General features: G+C 44.7%; 1 protein-coding gene across 3 annotated transcripts in view; it reads right to left on the bottom strand.

The window, feature by feature from the left end:
• The window catches only part of ACBD5 (acyl-CoA binding domain containing 5), a 31734-nt gene extending 14236 nt beyond the window's left edge, over positions 1–17498 (bottom strand). For 2 of the 3 annotated variants that reach the window (XM_069959114.1, XM_069959116.1), the window contains exons 1-5: positions 17407–17498; positions 11010–11132; positions 8647–8767; positions 7205–7277; positions 3119–3233 (exon numbers count right to left, since the gene is read on the bottom strand). In XM_069959114.1, the coding sequence (XP_069815215.1) occupies positions 3119–3233; positions 7205–7277; positions 8647–8767; positions 11010–11085 (385 nt within the window). In that variant the 5' untranslated portion in view covers positions 11086–11132; positions 17407–17498. The other variant, XM_069959115.1, reaches the window with a different exon arrangement.
• Between the last annotated feature and the right edge of the window lie 5617 nt (positions 17499–23115).

The raw sequence follows: 23115 nt of genomic DNA, 5'->3' as shown, positions 1-23115 counted from the left end.
TATATACACATAACATTACAGCTCCTGATGGGACATAGCGGCTATAGGATATATACACATAACATTACAGCTCCTGATGGGACATAGCGGCTATAGGATATATACACATAACATTACACCTCCTGATGGGACATAGCGGCTATAGGATATATATACATAACATTACACCTCCTGATGGGACATAGCGGCTATAGGATATATACACATAACATTACAGCTCCTGATGGGAGGATAGCGGCTATAGGATATATACACATAACATTACAGCTCCTGATGGGACATAGCGGCTATAGGATATATACACATAACATTACAGCTCCTGATGGGACATAGCGGCTATAGGATATATACACATAACATTACAGCTCCTGATGGGACATAGCGGCTATAGGATATATACACATAACATTACAGCTCCTGATGGGACATAGCGGCTATAGGATATATATACATAACATTACAGCCGCTCCTGACTTATGCGCCCTGATCTCCCCCTGTATGTCACACTGTGTTATAACCCTGATCCGCTATGAACTTTGATATCAGCCAGTTGCAAAATCGGAGCTAGCATGACAATGTTTTGCACTGATATGGTGGATTAGCTAAATAAACAGTGTGTGTCACAGCCAAGAATCACTCGGCTTGGAGAGAGTGGAATTTTACCCTCTACACCAGGCTACATGACGGCTGCTATGAAAAAAAAAAGATACCAAAGTACATACAAAGCGAATGACAAACAGTACCGGCATGATCCATATTGCAGCCTCCTACTGGGGCTATACCTGTATACCTGGGGGGATTCACTAATCTGTAGGTTGTTACAGGAATCACTTATCTGGTCTATAATATGGGAAGAGCTGGGACTGGCATTACATAGGCCGCTGCGGGCACTGATTGAGTAGATTGGCGCTTGTTTTAGGAGACTAACTTAATTAAAGCTGTAATCTGATTGGTTTCTATAGGCAACTGCTCTATTGTCTCTTGCAAATCTTCCCCTTAAAGGGACACTCTTTTTCTTTCAAATCAACTTGTGTCAGAAAGTTCTATAGATTTGTAATTAACTTCTATCTAAAAATCTCCAGTCTTCCAGTACTTATCAGCTGCTGCATGTCCTGCAGGAAGAAGTGTATTCTTTCCAGTCTGACACAGTGCTCTCTGCTGCCACCTCTGTCCATGACAGGAGCTGTCCAGAGCAGGAGAGGTTGTCTATGGGGATTTGCTCCTGATCTGGACAGTTCCTGTCTCAGACAGAGATGTAGCACTGTGTGATACTGAAGTTCAGCGCCATATCAAAAGTCTTGATTAATCGGCGTCTTGGTGCTGAGACCCAACAGATTACTGGAATATGTGGGGAGAAGTACTCAGGTGAGGGCTTATCTCCCCATCTAGCTATAGAAAGTCTATAAAGCTCATCTCCTGCAGTGAGGAGACAGTGACAGGGAGAGAAGCGCTGTGCTGGGCACCTCTCCCTGCTTATTCTGACAATCTATGGAGTCTTAAAGGGAACCAATCACGCCGAAATTGCCCCCATTGATAAGGATGTGGCTGATGTACCAGCACGCTTCCCAAACATCCCCCTGTCCCCTCCGTCCCCTCTTTTGTTAGCCCGTAATCTTACTTTTGTGATGTCCCGCGCCGTATGCTAATCAGCCCCAAGTAGTCAAGGTGGGCTGAACTAGTCAAGGTGGGCTGTACCAGTCACGGTCCTGGGCGCTGTAATCACGCCCAGAGGGGCGTGATTCAAAGACCTTCGCTCCGCCGACGTCATCTCTGGCCCGCGTTCACGTGGGCGGCGCGCCGCGTCTTTCGCATGCCGCGCATGCGCAGTACGGCGGGAGAAGACGCTGACGTACTGCGTGTGCGCGGCGTGCGGAAGATGTCGGCGGCGCTTGCGTTCCAACGCCGACGTCTTCCGCACGCCGCGCACGCGCTGTACGTCAGCGTCTTCTCCCGCCGTACTGCGCATGCGAAAGACGCGCCGCGCCGACGGCGTGAGCGCGGGCCAGAGATGACGTCGGCGGAGCGAAGGTCTTCGAATCACGCCCCTCTGGGCGTGATTACAGCGCCCAGGACCGTGAGTAGTACAGCCCACCTTAACTAGTTCAGCCCACCTTGACTACTTGGGGCTGATTAGCATACGGCGCGGGACATCACAAAAGTAAGATTACGGGCTAACAAAAGAGGGGACGGAGAGGACAGGGGGATGTTTGGGAAGCGTGCTGGCTGATGTACCAGCACGCTTCCTTATCAATGGGGGCAATTTCGGCGTGATTGGTTCCCTTTAACACCCAGACTCAATGTGGTGTCTCTTTGACATGAAAAATGTTTTTGTTTTTTAACTTCTTTACATCAAAATCACCAAACAAGGTGATCTAAGGGTCCTTTTATATGACCTGATCTTTGTCCGTCTGTGGCCGCAAATCGGCAAAATTGGCGCCCATTTGCGGGGCCTTTAGACAGCACGACTAATCGTACGGCTGGGCCACACAAAAGATCACTGCATTGTTCGTACGGCTATTTAAATGTATAGCTATCGGTCACACATCCCCTATCAACACAGGGAGATTTACAGCCAATAGCGATAAATTTTACTGTCCGCATAAAAGATGAGATCAGCCAAAGAGCGGGTGTTATCCCGCTCCTCGGCTGACCACTGACACTTTTATACAGGTCGATTATCTAGCAATGCTCCTTGCCCATAATCTGCCCGTGTAAAAGGGCCTCGAGACACTTATTCAGCAAGGAATGCTGGGAGATGTCAGTCCTGAAGCGTACAGAAATGTGAATGCAGCATAGTACAGGGACAAACACACAGGACAATGGTAGAAAGCTATGTAGCCTCACATAGATATTCATTTCTAAATCGGAACGGTACAGTTGCCGCTGGCTCTATACTTTTTGAACTTTTTTTTTTGGGGGGGGGGGGGAGGGGTTAATAAAGAAGTCAAAACAGAATTTTCCTTCCTACCTTCTAAGGACTTAGTAACTCTGTCCAGTCGCACTGGCATGCGGAAGGGAATAAAAGAAAGACAGCAGAGAGTTGTGATTGGAGAAAGTGGTACAGTAGGTGAGGAGGAGACACATAGACTATTCTACAACACAAAGGAGATTGGCCAACCTGAGGTCACTCCAGATCCTCGTCCATGTTTTTTGTCTTCCACTATTTCATAAAATGGACCTATGACCTGGAGTAATTCTTCCACTTTCTCCGTCACTGGCATTGTCTCAAGGATCTAGTGGCCGAAAGGCAAAACGTCACACAATAGTACAAGGATTTGTTATTTGTTTTCATTTTTACTTTTTCATATATACAGCAAATACAGTTGGGAGAAAAAGTATTTAGTCAGTCACCAATAGTGCAATTTCTCCCACCTAAAAAGATGAGAGGCGTCTGTAATTTACATCATAGGTAGACCTCAACTATGAGAGACAAAATGAGAAAACAAATCCCCGAAAATCACATTGTCTGATTTTGTAAGAATTTATTTGCAAATTATGGTGGAAAATAAGTATTTGAACACCTACAAACAATCAAGATTTCTGGCTCTCACAGACCTGTAACTTCTTCTTTAAGAGTCTCCTCTTTCCTCCACTCATTACCTGAAGTAATGGCACCTGTTTAAACTTGTTATCAGTATAAAAAGACACCTGTGCACACCCTCAAACAGTCAAGAGTCCAAACTCCACTATGGTGAAGACCAAAGAGCTGTCAAATGACACCAAAAACAAAATTGTAGCCCAGCACCAGGCTGGGAAGACTGAATCTGCAATAGGCAACCAGCTTGGAGTGAAGAAATCAACTGTGGGAGCAATAATTAGAAAATGGAAGACATACAAGACCACTGATAATCTCCCTCGATCTGGGGCTCCACGCAAAATCTCACCCCGTGGGGTCAAAATGATCACAAGAACGGTGAGCAAAAATCCCAGAACCACGCGGGGGGACCTAGTAAATGAACTGCAGAGAGCTGGGACCAATGTAACAAAGCCTACCATCAGTAACACTACGCCGCCAGGGACTCAGATCCTGCAGTGCCAGACGTGTCCCACTGCTTAAGCCAGTACATGTCCGGGCCCGTCTGAAGTTTGCTAGAGAGCATTTAGATGATCCAGAAGAGTATTGGGAGAATGTCCTATGGTCTGATGAAACCAAAGTGGAAATGTTTGGTAGAAACACAACTTGTCGTGTTTGGAGGAAAAAGAATACTGAGTTGCATCCATCAAACACCATAGCTACTGTAAAGCATGGGGGTGGAAACATCATGCTTTGGGGCTGTTTCTCTGCAAAGGAGCCAGGACGACTGATCTGGGTACATGAAAGAATGAATGGGGCCATGCATCGTGAGATTTTGAGTGTAAACCTCCTTCCATCAGCAAGGGCATTGAAGATGAAACGTGGCTGGGTCTTTCAACATGACAATGATCCAAAGCCCACCGCCAGGGCAACGAAGGAGTGGCTTCATAAGAAGCATTTCAAGGTCCTGGAGTCTCCAGATCTCAACCCTATAGAAAACCTTTGGAGGGAGTTGAAAGTCCATGTTGCCAAGCGACAGCCCCAAAACATCACTGCTCTAGAGGAGATCTGCATGGAGGAATGGGCCAACAGACCAACAACAGTGTGTGCCAACCTTGTGAAAACTTACAGAAAACGTTTGACCTCTGTCATTGCCAACAAAGGATATATAACAAAGTATTAAGATGAAATTTTGTTACTGACCAAATACTTATTTTCCACCATAATTTGCAAATAAATTCTTACAAAATCAGACAATGCGATTTTCTGGATTTGTTTTCTCATTTTGTCTCTCATACTTGAGGTCTACATATGGTGTCAATTACAGACGCCTCTCATCTTTTTAAGTGGTGGAACTTGCACTATTGGTGACTGACTAAATACTTTTTTTCCCCACTGTATATAAATTTATATATTTTTATGAAGACCAGTTTTTTAAATAAATCCCTTGGAAGCGACTAAAAAACCCCTGAGGAAGTTCCCAGTAAGAAATGGGCCGCGTGGGGAGCAGTGGACCCCGACATGTACCTTCTGACTATTTGTTGATATTTTGGTTATTTTTTTGGTTATACCTGCCCTGGTTTGTGTTGCACATCTTTTGGTAGTTTTTCTACCTCATCCTCCTTGTTACAGTAGTGGGGCACAGTTATCACATCAGATTCATTGATTAGATATGGTCCTTGCCATTTCTGCTTGTCGGAGTGTCCTGGGGGCTTTTCCCTATATGTAGTGGGGCCCCCTTCAAGTATTTTGTAATTATTTTTTTTTAGATGTTTTTAACTGTTTATGTCCCAGTGTGATGTTTGTTATTTTGATTTATGTGAAATAAAGATACATATTTTCTTCTTTATTTGTTTGGTGTGCCAGTGAGTACATATGACAGGCCTTTCCTTTTCCTTTTGTTGGTACTATATTTATATTTATGTCATCTTCTGAGCACCCTGTAATTTTGGCGGTGCATAGTCTACATATTTTCGTGATATGCCCCCATATAATTATGCTGCCACTTATAGGCACCAATATCGCTATTCAAGCTCACTATGATGCAATGCCATCATTGAAGCTCCACAAAATCAATGCAAGTCAGCCTAGATCTTCCTGTTCAGCCAGATTTATTATTTATATTAATATTAAGTCCATTTAATGTACGCTCGCCCTCAGTGACCCAGATATTATAATTACTTTCAGGCCGCCTGATATCAACCGTATGCTGAAGTTATAAAGAGGCCACTATACTAACCCACTATGCCCCTGAGCTATAGGAGCCAGCTGTATACTGCACAGGGTATATAAGCCATATTGCCTGTATTCTGGTTCTGACCTAGTGCCGGGGATGTCTGCATTGTGCTGTATACATCCTAGAACAGGGATGGGAAACCTTCGGCCCCCCAGCTGTTGCAAAACTACAACTCCCATCATGCCTGGACAGCCATCGGCTGTCCAGGCATGATGGGAATTGTAGTTTTGCAACAGCTGGAGGACCGAAGGTTCCCCATCCCTGTCCTAGAAGATAAGTGAGGTGGCGGGGAGGCGAGGTGTGAGCAGCTTCGGGATGAAGTTACCGCATACAATCTACTTAGCTGTAATCGAATCCCGGCGGAGGGCTTATTGGTTTCCTGCAGAAATCTAATGACCCAGATCATCAGTCTGCACGGAGAGAGAGAGGATATTCCGGGAATTTCACATTACTACAGGCGGCTTTTATATCGCAATGGCCGGAGCTTCGTCTTCTGGCAAAAGTGCTGATGGTTTAGTATATTGGTTTTTGTGCTTTTTGTGTATCAGGACTGATCACTTACCAGAGACTGGGGGACGCTCAGTAGTTCTTGGCTAGATCTGGCTTTAGACAATCAGATTTTTGGGGGATTCAACCCAATCTGATGTCTAAGGGCTGTATAAGATACCCTGACCAGCGAGTGCCGATCTGCTATATTGCTGCTTGATATTTGTGCGGCCACGACATTGCTAGCAATGTCAGTGCAAGCCCTCAGTTTAATCAGTATATGCTCGTTCATCAGCTGATTGCTGTCTTTATTATACAGGGAGATATCTGCCTGAAGTGCTCTATGTAATAGGGCCTTCAAGGGGTACTCCTGCGAGTTTTTTTTATTTTCTTTTTAAATCAACTGGTGTTGGAAAGTTATATAGATTTGTAATTTACTTCTGTTTAAATATTTCAAGTCTTCCAATACGTATCAGCTGCTGTATGCCCTGCGGGAAGTGGTGTATTCTTTCCAGTCTGACACAGTGCTCTCTGCTGCCACCTCTGTCCATGTCAGGAACTGTCCAGAGCAGGAGAGGTTTTCTATTTAGGATTTGTTACTGCTCTCAACAGAGGTGGCAGCAGAGAGCACTGTGTTAGACTTAAAAAGAATACACCACTTCCTGCAGAGCATACAGCAGCTGATAAGTACTGGAAGAGAAGTAAATAAAAAAAATCTATATAACTTTCTGACACCAACTGACTTGAAAGAAATGTGTTTTTACCGGAGTACCCCTTTAAGCTATAGTAATGTCTGCAGATGTAATGCTGCACTATAAAATCCACATAGGGAACTTTCAGCTGAGAAAATCTGACAAACTACTATAGAATATATTATAATACTATTAACCTTACTAGCCCTTAGACTATCCTAAGGTCTTGGAGAATATTTCACACATCAGTCTTATCATCATGTATACTGTTCTTACCTTTTTCATTTCATCAACATAAGCGATCATGGCGTCTTCCTTAGACATGTCGCCCAATGAATTCCAGGCATCCCTGAAAATAAATGTAAGCCAACAAATCAGTCACATACAAACTAACAGTGTCTATAGTCCGCCACAGTAGCTGGTGTATAAAAGAGGTCACTGAGCGAGGAGGTGGCCAACTCTGCTGCTTGGAGGGGGCCATAGAAACATGTATGGGAGACCCCACTGGAAAAGACTATGGGGGAGATTTATCAAACTTGGTGTAAAGTAAAACTGGCTCAGTTGCCCCTAGCAACCAATCAGATTCCACCTTTCATTTGCCAAAGAGTCTGTAAGGAATGAAAGTTGGAATCTGATTGGTTGCTAGGGGCGACTGAGCCAGTTTCACTTTACAGAGCAGCTGCAGGGAAAGCAAATTCTCTTCAGCTGCTTTTATCAACTTAAAGAAATTGTCACATCTGTAATAACGAAATCGCACAGGGGGAAAATGGTAGATACATCCAGCTTTGTATGATAGAAGAAGTATCAAACTCTTTATGGCAATTTCATCAAACAGCACAGTACACATTCAGACAAGTGTGGACCCCGGCATGTTTCCGAGGTAAACTGAGCTCTTTCTCAGGGTTCATATCTTGGAAATACACTGGCTTTTCGAATGTGTCTGGTGCTGCTTGATAAAGCTGCAATAAAGAGCTCTATGTTGCTTTTATCTGTCATTACTTGTTTGCTATTGGAACCCACCGGTGATAGATCCGAGCGTTTAAAGCAAGGAACCGTAGCGGTCCCAGCCAGTGATTGGCTGAGCGGCCTGTCAGCTAAGACAGGCCGCTCTGAAGCTTCAGCGCGCAGGACCCGGGGAGAAGCAGAGCACAAGAAGAGCCCTGGACCATGGATAGGTAATGTATGCACTTTGCTTATCGTCAGCCGCCGGCCGCGCACCACTATTACACGTAGTGATGCGAGGTCGGTGCCCGACAATTATAAGTTTGGGTTTGGAGGACATTACAGAAACTGAAAAGTTCAGCAAGTCGGCTCAACAATCCTTATTACCTATCCTATGGATAAGTGTCATTTAGAAGTTATAAAGAGAATTTCTCCATTCATATAAAGCAAGCAGAGATCATGAATTAGTATTAAAGTACATTAGAGAACTGCAGAATGTTTCATTTCCCTATACAGTCTATCAAGAGATCAGAAAAAATAAACCCCTATCACTAGTAAATCCATGTTGCCTATCTGTAGGCTGTATTTGCAGATAAGTACAAAGGGTGAAGGTTACAGCAGACTGTCATACACAGGAGAGTGATGTCTGAACCAGCACACACCGGAGAGTGATGTCTGAACCAGCACACACCAGAATCTATATATATATATATATATATATATATATATATATATGTATATACACACACACACACAGCGCAGCTATAGGGAGTCACCATTTGTATCGGCCAACAGGATCCCAGAATGCCGGCCTCTGTATATTACATGGTCCTTGTGTCGCCTGCTTGTAAAAACTGTAGAACTTCAGCATCATCTCATTGGACGGCTGGAAAGAACCTGCAGAGAAATATTACAGATCAGTGAGGTAACCTTCGGGTCCTTATACATGCTACATGCATAGTTGCCAACAGTCCCGGTTTTGCCGGGACTGTCCTGATTTGGAGGAAACAGGCCCAGCAAAACCATGTCCCGGGTATGTCCCTGCCCCCTTCCAGCGCAAGTGATGTCTCTCATGCAGAGCAGGGAGAGGAGTCCCTGGGGGATTAGAGGAACCATACTGGTGAGGTAAGTATAGCTTTTTTTTTGTTTTAAATACAGATGAAGGGACAAGAGGATGCTGAAGGGGGTACTGGTATGATGATGAAGGCAGGAGGAAGATGAAAGGGGAAGTAGTATGATGATGGAGGAGCAGGAGGATGAGAGGTGTAGTACTATGATGATGGAAGGGCAGGAGGATAAAGGGGGTAGTAGTATGATGATTGAGGGGCAGGAGGACGAAGGGGGTAGTAGTATGATGATGAAGGAGCAGTACGATGAAGGGGGTAGTAGTATGATGATAAGGGGTGTGGCTGTATTGTATGGTTACAAACTCCCAGTATGTAGAGTCATCAGTAGAATGCTATTTTTGAGTCTTAGCCTGCTCTGAGTGGGGTGTGTAATATACTGGGGACCTGAAACTGGGGTGTGTAATATACTGGGGACCTAATACTGGGGTGTGTAATATACTGGGGACCTAATACTGGGGTGTGTAATATAATGGGGACCTAATACTGGGGTAAGTAATGCTCCTTTTGTGTTGTTCTGACTGCAAATTCTAACTGGAAAATTTTTAACACACACCAATGATAGGCCACACCCACCAAGACCACACCCACAATAAACCACACCCCTTTTTAACGCTAAAGTGTCCCTGGAAAAAAAATTCAAATGTTGGCAACTATGTACATGTCATATTAATTCACTGACATTACACTGTCCGTGCTATAAGGGAACTGACTCGACAGGCAGTGACAGCAACCTGGGCTCATGCAGGCCGGTTCTTATACTCAGCTGCAGCGTAAAGCATGAGGGAGGGCCGGACTAGCAGGGGTTACAAGTGTGATCCATAGTGTAACCTTCCATTAGATAATGCAGCTATGCAAGAGGCAGTGACTATGGAGCACAGCTATGAAAACTGTATACTCAGCAGTGCTATCATGGACCGATAATGTGCATTTACCTCTATGAGGGTTATGAAGTCATATCAGCCACCTGTTAGGACCCTTTTACATGGCCAACAAGATCGTCACTTGCATGCAGGGCCTTTATAGTTGAGCGAACTTCCAACACAAGCGAGTTTGTCTGAACCAGAGCGAGCGATATTTGATCATCGGAGGCTGAAGAAGCTGGCAAAATATGGATACAGCCATAGTACATAGCTTGTATCCATGCTATCCAGGCAGCCTTAAGATTTAATCATATGCCGCATGCTCGTGCTCGGAGACACTTGAGCACGCTCGGCGTTCGCTCAGCTCTAATCGTTGACTCTTTTATTAGCAGTTAGTGCACCTGTCAACTGATAAAAAGGCCTAGAGCTGCAACTAGGCCTGGAACGTGGTCAGGAAGGACCAATCTAGAGCAGGGACCTGCGTCTATCAGACTTTTACATCATATTGTGTGGATGGGAAAAACAACAAAGCTTAGAGTGCTATATTGAGTACACAACTTCCATTAACCTCTATGGGAGTTACCAAGACAGCATAACAGCCAACTTGGCCGTTCCCGATCGCGTCCTGTACACACAACCAGGTCTACAGGGAACTTTGATCTTTTCACAGATCAGGGATGGGATCCACGTCTACGAGACATTTATGGCATGTTCTGTGGCTCTGCCATAAAGATTAAAAAAGGGAATACCCCATTAAAGGGGTTATTTAGACATATAGAAACATGGCTGCTTTCTTCCAGAAACAGCACCGCTCCTGTCCTCAGTTTGGGTGTGGGTATTGCGGCTCAGTTCCCATTAAGCAAATGAAGTTGAACTGTAATACCACACACAACCTGAGGACAGGGGTGGTGCTCTTTTTGCAAAAAAAGAAACTCTGTTAGGGCCCGTTCACAACGATGGAATCGGCGCCGAAATTCCATGCAGAACTCCCCTGCGCAGACTCGGTCGAATCCTGCCTTCTATCAGTTTGAATGGGAGGGCTTGCACACCTCCGCTCTCCGCACCTCAACGCTCAAACAATTGGCACAGAATTTCGGCGCCGATTCCGTAGTGTGAACCGGCCCTTAATAATGGGGACGGTCTGATTCTCACCATTCTTGGGCAGACTCTGGATGACACTCACGGCCGCTTCAAATCTCGTTTGGTGAAGAGGTTTTGTGTCCGCCATGTTGCAGATGAGGAGGCAGCAAAAACTAATGCTGAATGATCAAAATGCTGGAAAGAGACAAAAAAAAAAAAGTTATAAGATCTCCTATAATTGGGGACAGAAATGTTTCTGCCAAACTAGCTCCGTCATCCTGATAGACCAGGGGTAGGGAACCTTGGCTCTCCAGCTGTTGCAAAACTACAACTCCCATCATGCCTGGACAGCTAAAGCTAAAGCTTTGGCTGTCCAGGTATGATGGGAGTTGTAGTTTTGCAACAGCTGGAGAGCCAAGGTTCCCTACCCCGGTGATAGGCCATCACTTGCTATTTTAGGAACATCCCTTTAAGTTTTCTTAGTAAATTGGCCTGTATAAACCACCGCAGATTACAATCCAATAAATGGAGCTGGCTATATAACACTTTACAGCAGTTGGAGACTTTCCATGACTAATAATAGCCAAGTAATTATAAGGCGTCCTCTAAGAAACAATTATCACGTATTGGAGGTGTCACTAACACTTGAGAGACAGGCTGAATAAACAACCAGGGAGGCCTACATCTCCGAGCCAGGAATAACCTCCCCCAGTCTCAGAATAGACCGCGATACAATGCCCATTCCTATGCATTTTAAACCATCAAAACAACTGACACAGAGGGTCATACTCACCTGCCACATGGTAGGCTCCCTGACACTTACCACTCGGTCACATGACGCGTTTTGGCTCAAAGAATCACTGAGACCCACTTAGGTGAGCGATTGTCTTAGTGAGAGATTTCTATAAGTCCAAAGCAGGAAGTGCTGCTCAGGCAGAACCGCCAACAACGGAAAGGACACGGCAGAGGATCAGGGCAGGTGAGTATAACTTTTTTTTTTTATGCCAGCCTACGCCCACAGACAAGAATTTAATGGGAACGGGCAACTACTTTAAGAGGAGGTTTGAGATGTAGTGCCTGGTAAACAATGAGGAGGGCCCAGCAGCTGATTGGTGGGGGTGACCGGAGTCAGATCCTTACCAATGTCATGGGTATTGAAATCCCGGGAAAGGGGGTTGTCCAGGCTTAGGGAGCGATAATCGCCCCAGTTCGGGCGACTATCGCTCCGTGGAATAGAGACATCGATCAACCGATGATCGTGTCATTGGCTGATTGTTCATTTAGGTTCAAACCTAAAATCATTGGGCAACGACTGAGCATTGCTGCGTGGTATAGCGATGTGCGGCGGGTGACCAACGATTTCACAAGCACCATACATTACCTACACGTTGTCCAAGGAAAACAATGATCCAGCACGTAGCAAAGAAAGATGCCTTTATTTTCCAAATGCACGTTGCAGGTCTTCTTCTGCGCTCCTTCTTCTTTCCAGTCCTGCGCGCAGCAGCAGCTTCGGTGTGGCCTGTCTGAGCTGATAGACTTCTCATCCAATCACTGGCCAGGACCGCCGTGGCCAGTGATTGGCTGAGCGGTCTGTCGGCTCAGACAGGCCACACCGCAGCTGCTGCTGCGCGCGGGACCGGGAGAAGGAGAAGACCTGCAGCATGGTTAGGTAATGTATGGTGTTTAAACAAGGACTGCACGGACTTCGGTAACAATGTCCCTGCAGCCTTCGCTAAGCGATTATCGAGCCGTTTACATTATTGATCGGGCCCCCATCGGCCCATGGAATAGGACCCTTAGAAAAACATGGCCGCTTTCTTCCAGAAACAGCTCCTCTCCTGTCCTCAGTTTTGGTGTGTATTTTGTAGCTCAGCCCTATTGAAGTGAATGGAGGTGAATTGTAATACCACATACAACGTAAGGACAGGAGTGGCGCTGTTTTTGCACGAAAGTAGCTGTGCGCACTAAGCCATATACTGTAGTGTACTCATCGCGGCTCCATAGAGATCATTGGAATGACCATAGTTTACTAGTGACCATATCTGATCCATTTACATGAGTTACTGCTGGTATATATATATATATATATATATATACCCCTTCCATAGAGTCCTTGTAAACTTAGAATAATAGAAGACAAATACAGTATTTGCCCAGGTAATGAACACTTTGGGGGAGATTTATCAAACATGGTGTAAAGTGAAACTGGCTCAGTTGCCCCTAGCAACCAATCAGATTCCACCTTTCATTCCTCACAGACTCTTTGGAAAATGAAAGGTGGAATCTGATTGGTTGCTAGGGGCAACTGAGCCAGTTTCACTGTACACTATGTTTGATAAATCTCCCCAAAGTTCATGTACATTGAATATCGGTAAATTAACGCTAGAATGTTCCCCTGAGACGTGTGTGATCCTGTTACAGTATTGCAGCCCGGGGGCCGTGTTTTTTTCTATCAGTCACACTTACTGACTGTCATAAGCAAATCCAAAGCTCCATGGCTTCCAGGCAGTCAATGCCATATCCTGCCCTTCCCGTATACCAATTGTGAAGCAGACAATGAGAAGATTGTAGGGGTCTGGATCATTTCTGGGGAAAGCTTCCAAGGCTTTCTTCATGGGCAGCCCCCCACCCCCACTACCTTTAAAGGGGTACTCTGAAAGTTAGAAGTAATTTACTATTCTGTATATTTAATGATGTCAATTCTTCAAAAGCAGGAGAGGTTTTCTATGGGGATTTGCTGCTGCTCTAGACAGTTCCTGACATGGACAGAGGTGGCAGCAGAGAGCACTGTGTCAGACTGGAAAGAATACACCACTTCCTGCAGGGCATACAGCAGCTGATAAGTACTGGACATGCAGAAGCTGATAAGTGAAGGCCATGTCTGGCTGAAACGCGTTCTTACTGTAAACCTATGCATGTTGTACCTAAATAAATAAGCATAATTGATTTGGTGAGTGCCAGGCTCTTCTATTTACCTGCTGCTGGACCTTTCCACCACATGCACCACCTACCCTTGGAGTGCCACCCATCTCCCCTACACTATTCCAGTACTTATCAGCTGCTGCATGTCCTACAGGAAGTGGTGTATTCTGCCCAGTCTGACACAGTGCTCTCTGCTGCCACCTCTGTCCATGTCAGGAACTGTCCAAAGTAGTAGAGGTTTCTTATGGGGATTTGCTGCTGCTCTGGACAGTTCCTGACATGGACAGAGGTGGCAGCAGAGAGCACTGTGTCAGCCTGGAAAGAATACATCACTTCCTGCAGGACATACAGCAGATAATAAGTACTAGAAGTAAATAGAAGTAAATCAGCTAGATTTTAAAACACTTTTGTTCTTTGGAGTACCCCTTTAAAGTGGGCCTAAATCCTTCCAGAATAACAATGCAGAGACATCTTTTCATATAGCTCTGTGATGTGCTGCTCCTCTGTTATTCTTCCTGGAAATGCATGACTAAAAGGGGTGTTACCAATGGAGGGCGTGTCCCTGCGCTGGCCGAGACTATCCAATCAGAGCTGACAGCATAAAGACACACCCCCAACCTGCAACACCATTACCAGCAATTTTTTTATTTCATGGATTAGTATTACAGGGAGGCCACAGCTCCACGTTAAAGTGTCCCTGTCCCTATCATCACATCAGACAGAGCTGGGAGAGGACCACGCTTAGGGCCAGTTCACACAGAGGAAAAGTAGTGGAAATTCGGCATGGACCTCTCGTCTGCATCAGTGTGACACTGTTTCTCTATGGGAGGGCTCACAGCTCTCTGCAGCGGAACTCTGCAGATTTTGCTCCGTGTGAACTGGCCCTTAGCGCGGTCTTCTCCCGATCAGTTCGGGTATGAACACTCAGACTGGGAAGGATCAAAGCTTTCGGCATTTCTCTTTGACACATCAAAAGTTTTTTTTATAAGGGTCCTATTCCACGGGCCGATGGGGGCCCGATCAATAATGTAAACGAGCGCCAATCTGCTAGATCAGCGCTCATTTACTGGGCCTATTACACGGCTCGATAAATGTTTAGCGAGGGCTGCAGGGACATCGTTATCGATGTCCTTGCAGCTCTTGTTTAAACTCTATACTTTACCTAAACATGTTGCAGGTCTTCTCCTGCGCTCCTTCTTCCTCCTGGTCCCGCGCAGCAGCAGCTTCGGTGCGGCCTGTCTGAGCTGAGAGACCGCTCAGCCAATCACTGGTCATGGCAGTCCTGGCCAGTGATTGGCTGAGCGGTCTGTCAGCTAAGACAGGCCACACCGAAGCTGCTGCTGTGTACGGGACCAGGAGGAAGAAGGAGTGCAGGAGAAGGCCTGCAGCATGGTTAGATAAGCATGGTGCTTGTGAAATCTTTGGTCGCCCGCCGCACATCGCTATTCCACGCAGCAATGCACAGTCGGTGCCCGATGATTTTAGGTTTGAACCTAAATAAACGATCAGCCGATGACACGAACATTGGCTGAGCGTTGTCTCTACTCCACGGAGCGATAATCGGCCGATTCGGCTGATTATCGCTCCGTGGAATAGGCCCCTAACAGTTACACTTTAAGCTGGCCGCAGAGCTTACACTTCACCAGCACTGGCTATCAGTGAAACCAAATCATCAGCCCTGTCCACAACCCTTGTTGACCTCAATGGATAGAGAGGTGACTGTCCCCCCAGAGGGCAGGGAGAAGAGCTGTGGGCTCAGTGTAAGCAGTGGCGTCATCCATCAGGGCGCAGGCGTCAGACACATTCATAGGACTCAATGGAGGCCGCAATATTCCTTTCCTATATATGATACAGGTGCAAAGACCTCAGCATTACCTACATGTGAACACGGCCGTATACTGTCCACACTATACTAAGTAAAGCCGATACGGCACTATACTACTGCCATTAGGCATAGCTGTCAGCTGCTGATAAACTACAACTTCCATCATACTTGGACGGCCAAAGCTTTGGATGATGAGGCATGATGGGAATTGTAGTCTTGTACCAGCACCTCTGCTATAGGGTTATGTTCACACCACTAAACACGTCCATAGTCTAATATTTGCCCCATGTCTATGCACAGTCTGGCCGCCATATGTCTGTGTACTAAGTACAGGGGATCCCCATATTATATAGGTGAGTCAGTGGGCGTCATACATAGACTGCATACATCAGGGCTCTGCATAGTCTGAACAGCGTCTAACACAGTACATGCACAGGTGTCAAACCTGCGTCCCTCCAGCCGTTGCAAAACTACAGTTACCATCATGCCTGGATAGCCAAAGTTTTAGCTGTCCAGGCATGATGGGAATTGTAGTTTGGCAACAGCTAGAGGGACACAGGTTTGACACCCCTGCTTAAAGGGGTACTCCAGCTAAAAAAAAAAAAAAACTTTCAAATGAACTGGTGTCAGGATGTTACACACATCTGTAATTTACTTCTAGTTAGAAATCTCCAGTCTTCCAGTCCTTATCAGCTGCTGTATGCCCCACAGGAAGTGGTGTATTCTCTCCAGTCTGACACAGTGCTCTCTGCTGCCACCTCTGTCCATGTCAGGAACTATCCAGAGCAGGAGAGGTTTTCTATGGGGATTTGTTGCTGCTCTGGACAGTTCCTGACATGGACAGAGGTGGCAGCAGAGAGCACTGTGTTAGACTAAGGAGAATACACCACTTCTTGCAGGACATACAGCAGCTGATAAGTATGGGAAGACTTGAGATTTTTATATAGAAGTAAATTACAAATCTGTATAACTTTCTGAAAAAAAAAAAACATAATAAAAAATTGGCCGGAGTGTCCCTTTAATACTGGTCACAATACCCCCATTCACTTTCATTAGCTCACATGACCAATGTTTTAGCCACGTTGATCTCACTTTATGGTCATCAAGCTCTACCTCTGATGACTTTGCAGCATCAAGCAACCATTCTTTACCAGCCAGAAGGCAACAGCAATCGTCGGTCGGTGCGGATTATCGTCACATGACTCTGCTTGCTGTCAGTGAATGTAACATCATTATATAGGCCATAGAGCGTATTAGCAGTGTCCGCATCCTCCATTCACTGACAGCATGCAGAATTTTATAAGAACAAAGAGAAACAAACTCAGAAAGTTTGGGGTCACCTGTCCTAAACAGTGGGGGTCTTATAAGTTTTAAGGGTGTTAAAGCAAATATCTATTGCAGTAATATTGCTATAGCTGTTGCAAAACTACAACTCCCAGCATGCCCTGACAGCCGAAGGCTGTCAGGGCATGCTGGGAGTTGTAGTTTTGCAACTGCTATATAACCACAGACTTCCCCTTTAAGAATTAGCAGTCAATGGAGAGTCTAGGCATGAGATAGACAAGGAATAACAATGTAGCAATAACCAGGCAGCTTCACCCCATCACATACTGGATATAAAGGTCAGGGGTGACGTGCGGCCGGGTACAATTCCTAACCATCAGCCTTTGCGACTTATACCGGAGCCGGTGCGACAACCGGGACACGGAAGAAAGCCATCACCTGTGAAGACACCTGCAAAGCCCGGAGCCGTCATAGTGTCCCCATCTGTCATAACCCGCCGCAAAGCATCTCGGGAAGTGTAGTCCTGAGGGAGATTCGCGAACGTAGCAACGCGTGATCGCTAAGGTTTTTTTTTTCCCTTCTTCCTTCAAATAACTTTATTCATAACGACATTTCCATGACAGCGGACAGACCCAGTGTAAACATTAGGGCGGCCATTTTGTTCGAGTGAGAGTTGATCATGAGCAAAATCACAATAAAGCACATACAGTTCTTGAACTGATGTTAACATTTTTTTGTAAAAAAATAAATAAAAATTCTTGATAATCCAGTAAACTTGCAGAAACCCCACAGACGTCATTTAACCCTATGAGGACCAGTGGACCGCGGCAACTTTTATTTTTGCGTTTCCGTTTTATCCTCCTCCCCTTCTAAGAGCTCCAGCACTTTCATTTTTCTATCTACAGGGCCATGTGGGGGCTTTTTCCGGGAATAGTTGTACTTTGTAATGGCGTCTTTCATTCTACCATAACATGTATGACGGAATCCCAAAATATTATTTATGAAAATATAAATTGGTGAATTTGGAAAAAAAATGCAATATGGTAACTTTTGGGGGGTTCCTGCGTCTACGTAATGCACTATATGGTAAAAGCGACATGATACTATTATTCTATAGGTCAGTCTGAACACAACCATATGCAGGTTTACAAAGATTCTCTAATGATTTTTAATTTTTTTTATTGAAATCCTTTTTTTTTTGCAATTAGTTATTAATAAAATGGCCCTATTGTGACTCCTATAACGCTTTTAGTTTTTCACCTATGGGGCTGTATGTGGTGTCATTTTTTGTGCCTGGATCTCTTCTTTTTATTAACAATATATTTGTGCAGATCAGACGTTTTGATCACTTTTTATTCCTTTTTTTTTTAGATAATTTAACAAAAAAATCGGTAATCCTGGCGCTTTTTTCCCCTCTTTTCGTTTACACCATTTGCCATTTGCAAAGCGGATTGTTATATTTTAATAGATCAGACAGTTACGCACGCTATGGTATATAATATGTTTATTTATTTATTTTTATATGTTTTATTTATCGAATGGGAAAGGGGGTCGTTTTTAACTTTTATTGGGGGCTTTGGGGTATTGTAAAAAACCTTTTTACTTTTTTTACACTTTTTAAGTCCCCTTGGGGGACTTTTACATACAATTATTAGATTACATACACTGATCATAGCTAAGCCATATGCTGCGTTTACAAGGAACGATTATCGTGTGAATTTGCACGATAACGATTTAATTCGAACGATAATCGTACGTGTAAATGCAGCGAACGATCAAACGACGAGCGAGAAATCATTCACTTTGATCTTACAACATGTTCTTAAATCGTCGTTCGCAAAAAATTTGCAGATTGTTCCATGTAAACAGTCGTTCACTGATTTTACTTATGTGTGAGATAGGCTTAAGCGATCGCAAAACTATTTTTCTGTACGATATATCGTTCCGTCTAAACGCTAATCGTTATAGAAAAAAAATTGTTACGTCGATATTGTTAATCGTACGATCGGGCGAATTATCGCTCCGTGTAAACGCAGCAATAGGCATAGCATTGATCAGTGTAATAGAGCACTGATCAGACTAAATGGAGGGAGGTAAGAGACCTCCGACGGTCCGTAAAGCGTCCCAATCGGTAAGTGACAGGAGAGGCCCCGTCACACTTAAACGCGGCGTTTGAGGGGTTAAAGACAGGCGTGATCGCTGCAGTCTGTCATTAACGGTGAGGGCCCGGCAGCTCATTGCAGCCGGCCCCCACCTGCTATGAAGTGCGCTCTGCTCCGGAGAGCGATTCATAGCTCCCTAGAGACCCAGGACGTAAATGTATGTCCAGGGTCATCTGGTGACAGACTTCCAGGACGTACATTTACGTCCAGGGTTGTCTAGGGATTAAGTTAAGGCGGTCTCTCTGGATCCCTTGTTATATGTTGTACAGTGTACTGCCCCGCTCTGTTAACTGATCTTGAGCGGAATCTGCAGCTGATACTTTGAACTGAACCTTTCATATGAATGTGAACATAGGCTTAGGCCCTATTCACACGTCCGCTATTCTGTCCACAATTACGGCCGGAAAATAAGGTTAATGTATTTCAGTGGCCTTAATCACACATCTGTATGACGCAAAAAAAAAAAAAAAAAAAGGAACTTTTTTAAATCAACTTCTGGCTTTGACTTAAGAAGAAACTGCATTAGCGATTTCCCCAATGTGCCGAGAACCTCAATTACACGTATAGCAAATATAGCAGTAATGAAATTTGTTTTGTCGCCATGGTAACCTGTACCTGTGCACTGATGTCATTTCATTAGGTGCCGATAAACATAAACCACATACTTGTTTTGAGGTGTAATTGAGGGTGTTTTTGGCCTTTTTTTTTTTTTTAATCTATCTACCTGGCAATTTTTATTTTTTTTTTGTCTCGTGCACTCACTGGTTCTCATTGACCACCTGCCCAGCACTCTCATATGCCCTCTCAATAGCTACTCCAGCCATAAAATGCCGGGGCAGCAGAACTAGGACATGTAGGATATGTAGACAGCTACCCCCCTTGTAGATTAGATCAAAATGGATCCGTTTTTTTTTAACGGACACAGAAGTAGTGTCAGCTACGTTTTTGTGTCCGTCAAAGAAAACGGATCCGTTGTGATCCGTTTTTATTTTTACAATGTAAGTCAATGGAAAAACGGATCAAAACGAATGCACACAAATGCATCCGTTTTTTCATCCGTTTTTTTGCAAAAACGCAGTGTGAATTCAGCCTTACCTTGGTGGCTGATGGACCAGTTGACATATTGGGACTGTACAGGTGCCCTACTGGGAGACACTCTGCTCTGTGATCATGAATATGTTTCTGTTTCAGGTGTACCATGTACAGAAATTTTTTTTTGACTGTCCCATTTTACTACCTTGCACTTCATCACACTATGCAACGAGACAAGATTCAAGGTGACTAATATAAGTTTTCATATTATACCTTATGTTCGTATTTGTGCAGAGATTTTCGGCACGCTAGGTGAAGTGGCACTGCGGCATTCCTCTGCCAGGGAGGTCGGAGCTGCTACCTGTGAGACTATACTAACCTACTTTCTATGCTATGCAGGCTGGCAGCTATAGAGATAAGACAATGCTCATTTAACCCTCCTCTACCCACAGATCTAAACATCGGAGAAACAAGAAGTCTGCCACTTGCGTCAACACCATCGGAACAAAGATGGATGTGGACCTCAGAACTTGCTGTACAGAGGCATATAAAGAGGACCTGTCACCCCCCATGCCGGGGTGACAGGCTCCCGACCCCCCGTTACAGCCCCCTATACTCACCTGATCCCGCCGGGTCCCGCTTCCTGATCCGGTTGGGTGACGGAGATATGAGCGTCCGAAGCCTGGCACGCGGGCTCACAGGAGAGTCCGATGCCCATAGAGAATGACGGAGCATTGGACTCCCCATTCATTCTCTATGAGCGTCGGACTCTCCTGTCAGCGCCACGCAGGGCTTCAGGCGCTCATATCTCCGTGACCCAACCGGATCAGGAAGCGGGACCCGGCGGGATCAGGTGAGTATAGTGGGCTGTAACGGGGGTCGGGAGCCTGTCACCCCGGCACGGGGGGTGACAGGTGTCCTTTAAGCATTAAAAGGGAAACTGTCATTAAGACAATGCTATTTAATCTATCAGCACCATGTTATAGAGCAGGAAGAGCTGAGCAGATTGATATATATCTTTATGGGAAAAGATGTGGGAAAACTTGAAATCCCTGATCATTCTGTGTTAAGTCCAGTGGGCGGTGTCACTCAATAGACTGGACTCTTTAGCTATAGAAACATCAGAGATTTCTATCAATAAATTACAAGTTATACTTAATTTTTCCATAAAGATATATATCAATCTACTCAGCATCTCCTGCTCTATAAAATGATGCCTATAGCTTAGGTAGCATTTTCATAATGCCGGGTTCTCTTTAAAGGGGTACTCCAGAAAAAAAAAAAAATCAACTGGTGCCAGAAAGTTATACAGATTTATATATTACCTCTATAAAAAAAAAAAATCTGTACTTATCAGCTGCTGTATGTCAGGAACTGTCCAGATCAGTAGCAAATCCACATAGAAAACCTCTCCTTCTCTGGACAGTTCCTGACATGGACAGAGGTGGCAGCAGAGAGCGCTGTGTTTTAGAGTGGAAACATCACTTCCTGCAGAGCATACAGCAGCTGATAAGTACTGGAAGACTGGATATATTTTTTTTTTATTTAAGCAATTTACAAATCTATATAACTTCCTGGCACCAGTTAATTTCAAAACTCTTTTCCCCTCTGGAGTACCCTTTTTTCCCCTCTGGAGTACCCTTTATAAAAAGGGCAGAAAAGAGGTGGATCATACCTTTAGAGAGTGGGCAGATGATGGGCAATGTAGAAGCATAATTACCCTGTGATTATAGCAGGCCTGCTGGCGTCCTGTACAGGTCTTGGTAGGTGTAATCCAATCTAGGCTGCAGGTAGCATAACTATTAAACAGGACCCCAGTGCAGACATCAGGAGATGCAGTAGGCTTCCCAGGACTCTCCTGCTCTATGACAGATATCGTTCACTAGAAATGCCACATCCAGGACTTTTTACTTATGTATGCCCATAATTTACATGTGTGCCACTAAGTTTCTTATGCATCTGGGCAAAGTAACTCACTCAGGTTCTCACAAGGGGATGAAGGAAAAGTGTATTATGTGTTTCCCCCACTAGGTGTCGCTGCTGCATTTCTTATGTATATGGTACTACACACCAGTTCACACTTAGGCTATCCAAACCTCCATTACAATGCCATGAAAAGTGACCCTACACCCACGCAGCAGCCACAACACTGCATAACTACCCTGGTTCATGGTAAAAGCAAGTTGCAGGTAAGTCAACCTCATCGCCAAACTGCTGAACAAGAGGGAAACCAGGAAAAATAACCTGTAGGCCGGATACGCTATGAGGCCAGTGTGTATGCCGTTTTCAGTGCATGTCTCCTACCAATATATTCAGTATAAATATACGAGATAATAGGATAAGTGACTGGGGAGAAGAACCAGGGGCATGTGGAAGTGCTTCTTAAAAGGTCTTCATGGCAAAGAAGCCGAGCTGTCTCCTGTATTGTATTAAGCAAATGCATTCAGGGAAATCTAAGACATCTTCAGTTTATTCACTAGGTTTAACTCTTTCACAGCCTCACCGGAGCTCTCCATGCTCATTAGCATTTTGCACGAATGGAATTTTGCACGATAACGATCGAATTGAAACGATAATCGTAAGTGTAAACGCAGCGAACGATCAAGCAACGAGCGAGAAATCGTTCATTTTGATCTTTGAACATATTCTTAAATCGTTGTTGGTCATTCGCAAAAAATTCGCAGATCGTTCCGTGTAAACAGTCGTTCACCGTTTTAACCTACGTGCGAGATAGGCTTAAGCGATCGCAAAACGATCGCAAAACGATTTTGCAGTACGATATATCGTTCTGTCTAAAAAAATCATTACTTCGAAATTGTTAATCGTACAATCGGGCGAATTATCGCTCCGTGTAAACGCAGCATTCGTATTGTTGATATAGATTGAGCGCTATACGAACAGGGACATGTACTAGTGCACAGACCCTTACAATCCTATGTGTAGTGAGCTCTAG

The sequence above is a fragment of the Dendropsophus ebraccatus genome, chromosome 2 (assembly GCF_027789765.1).
Source record: "Dendropsophus ebraccatus isolate aDenEbr1 chromosome 2, aDenEbr1.pat, whole genome shotgun sequence".
NCBI lineage: Eukaryota > Metazoa > Chordata > Amphibia > Anura > Hylidae > Dendropsophus > Dendropsophus ebraccatus.
The sequence above is the reverse complement of the archived record's forward strand: the minus strand, read 5'-3'. Positions and strand labels throughout refer to the sequence as shown.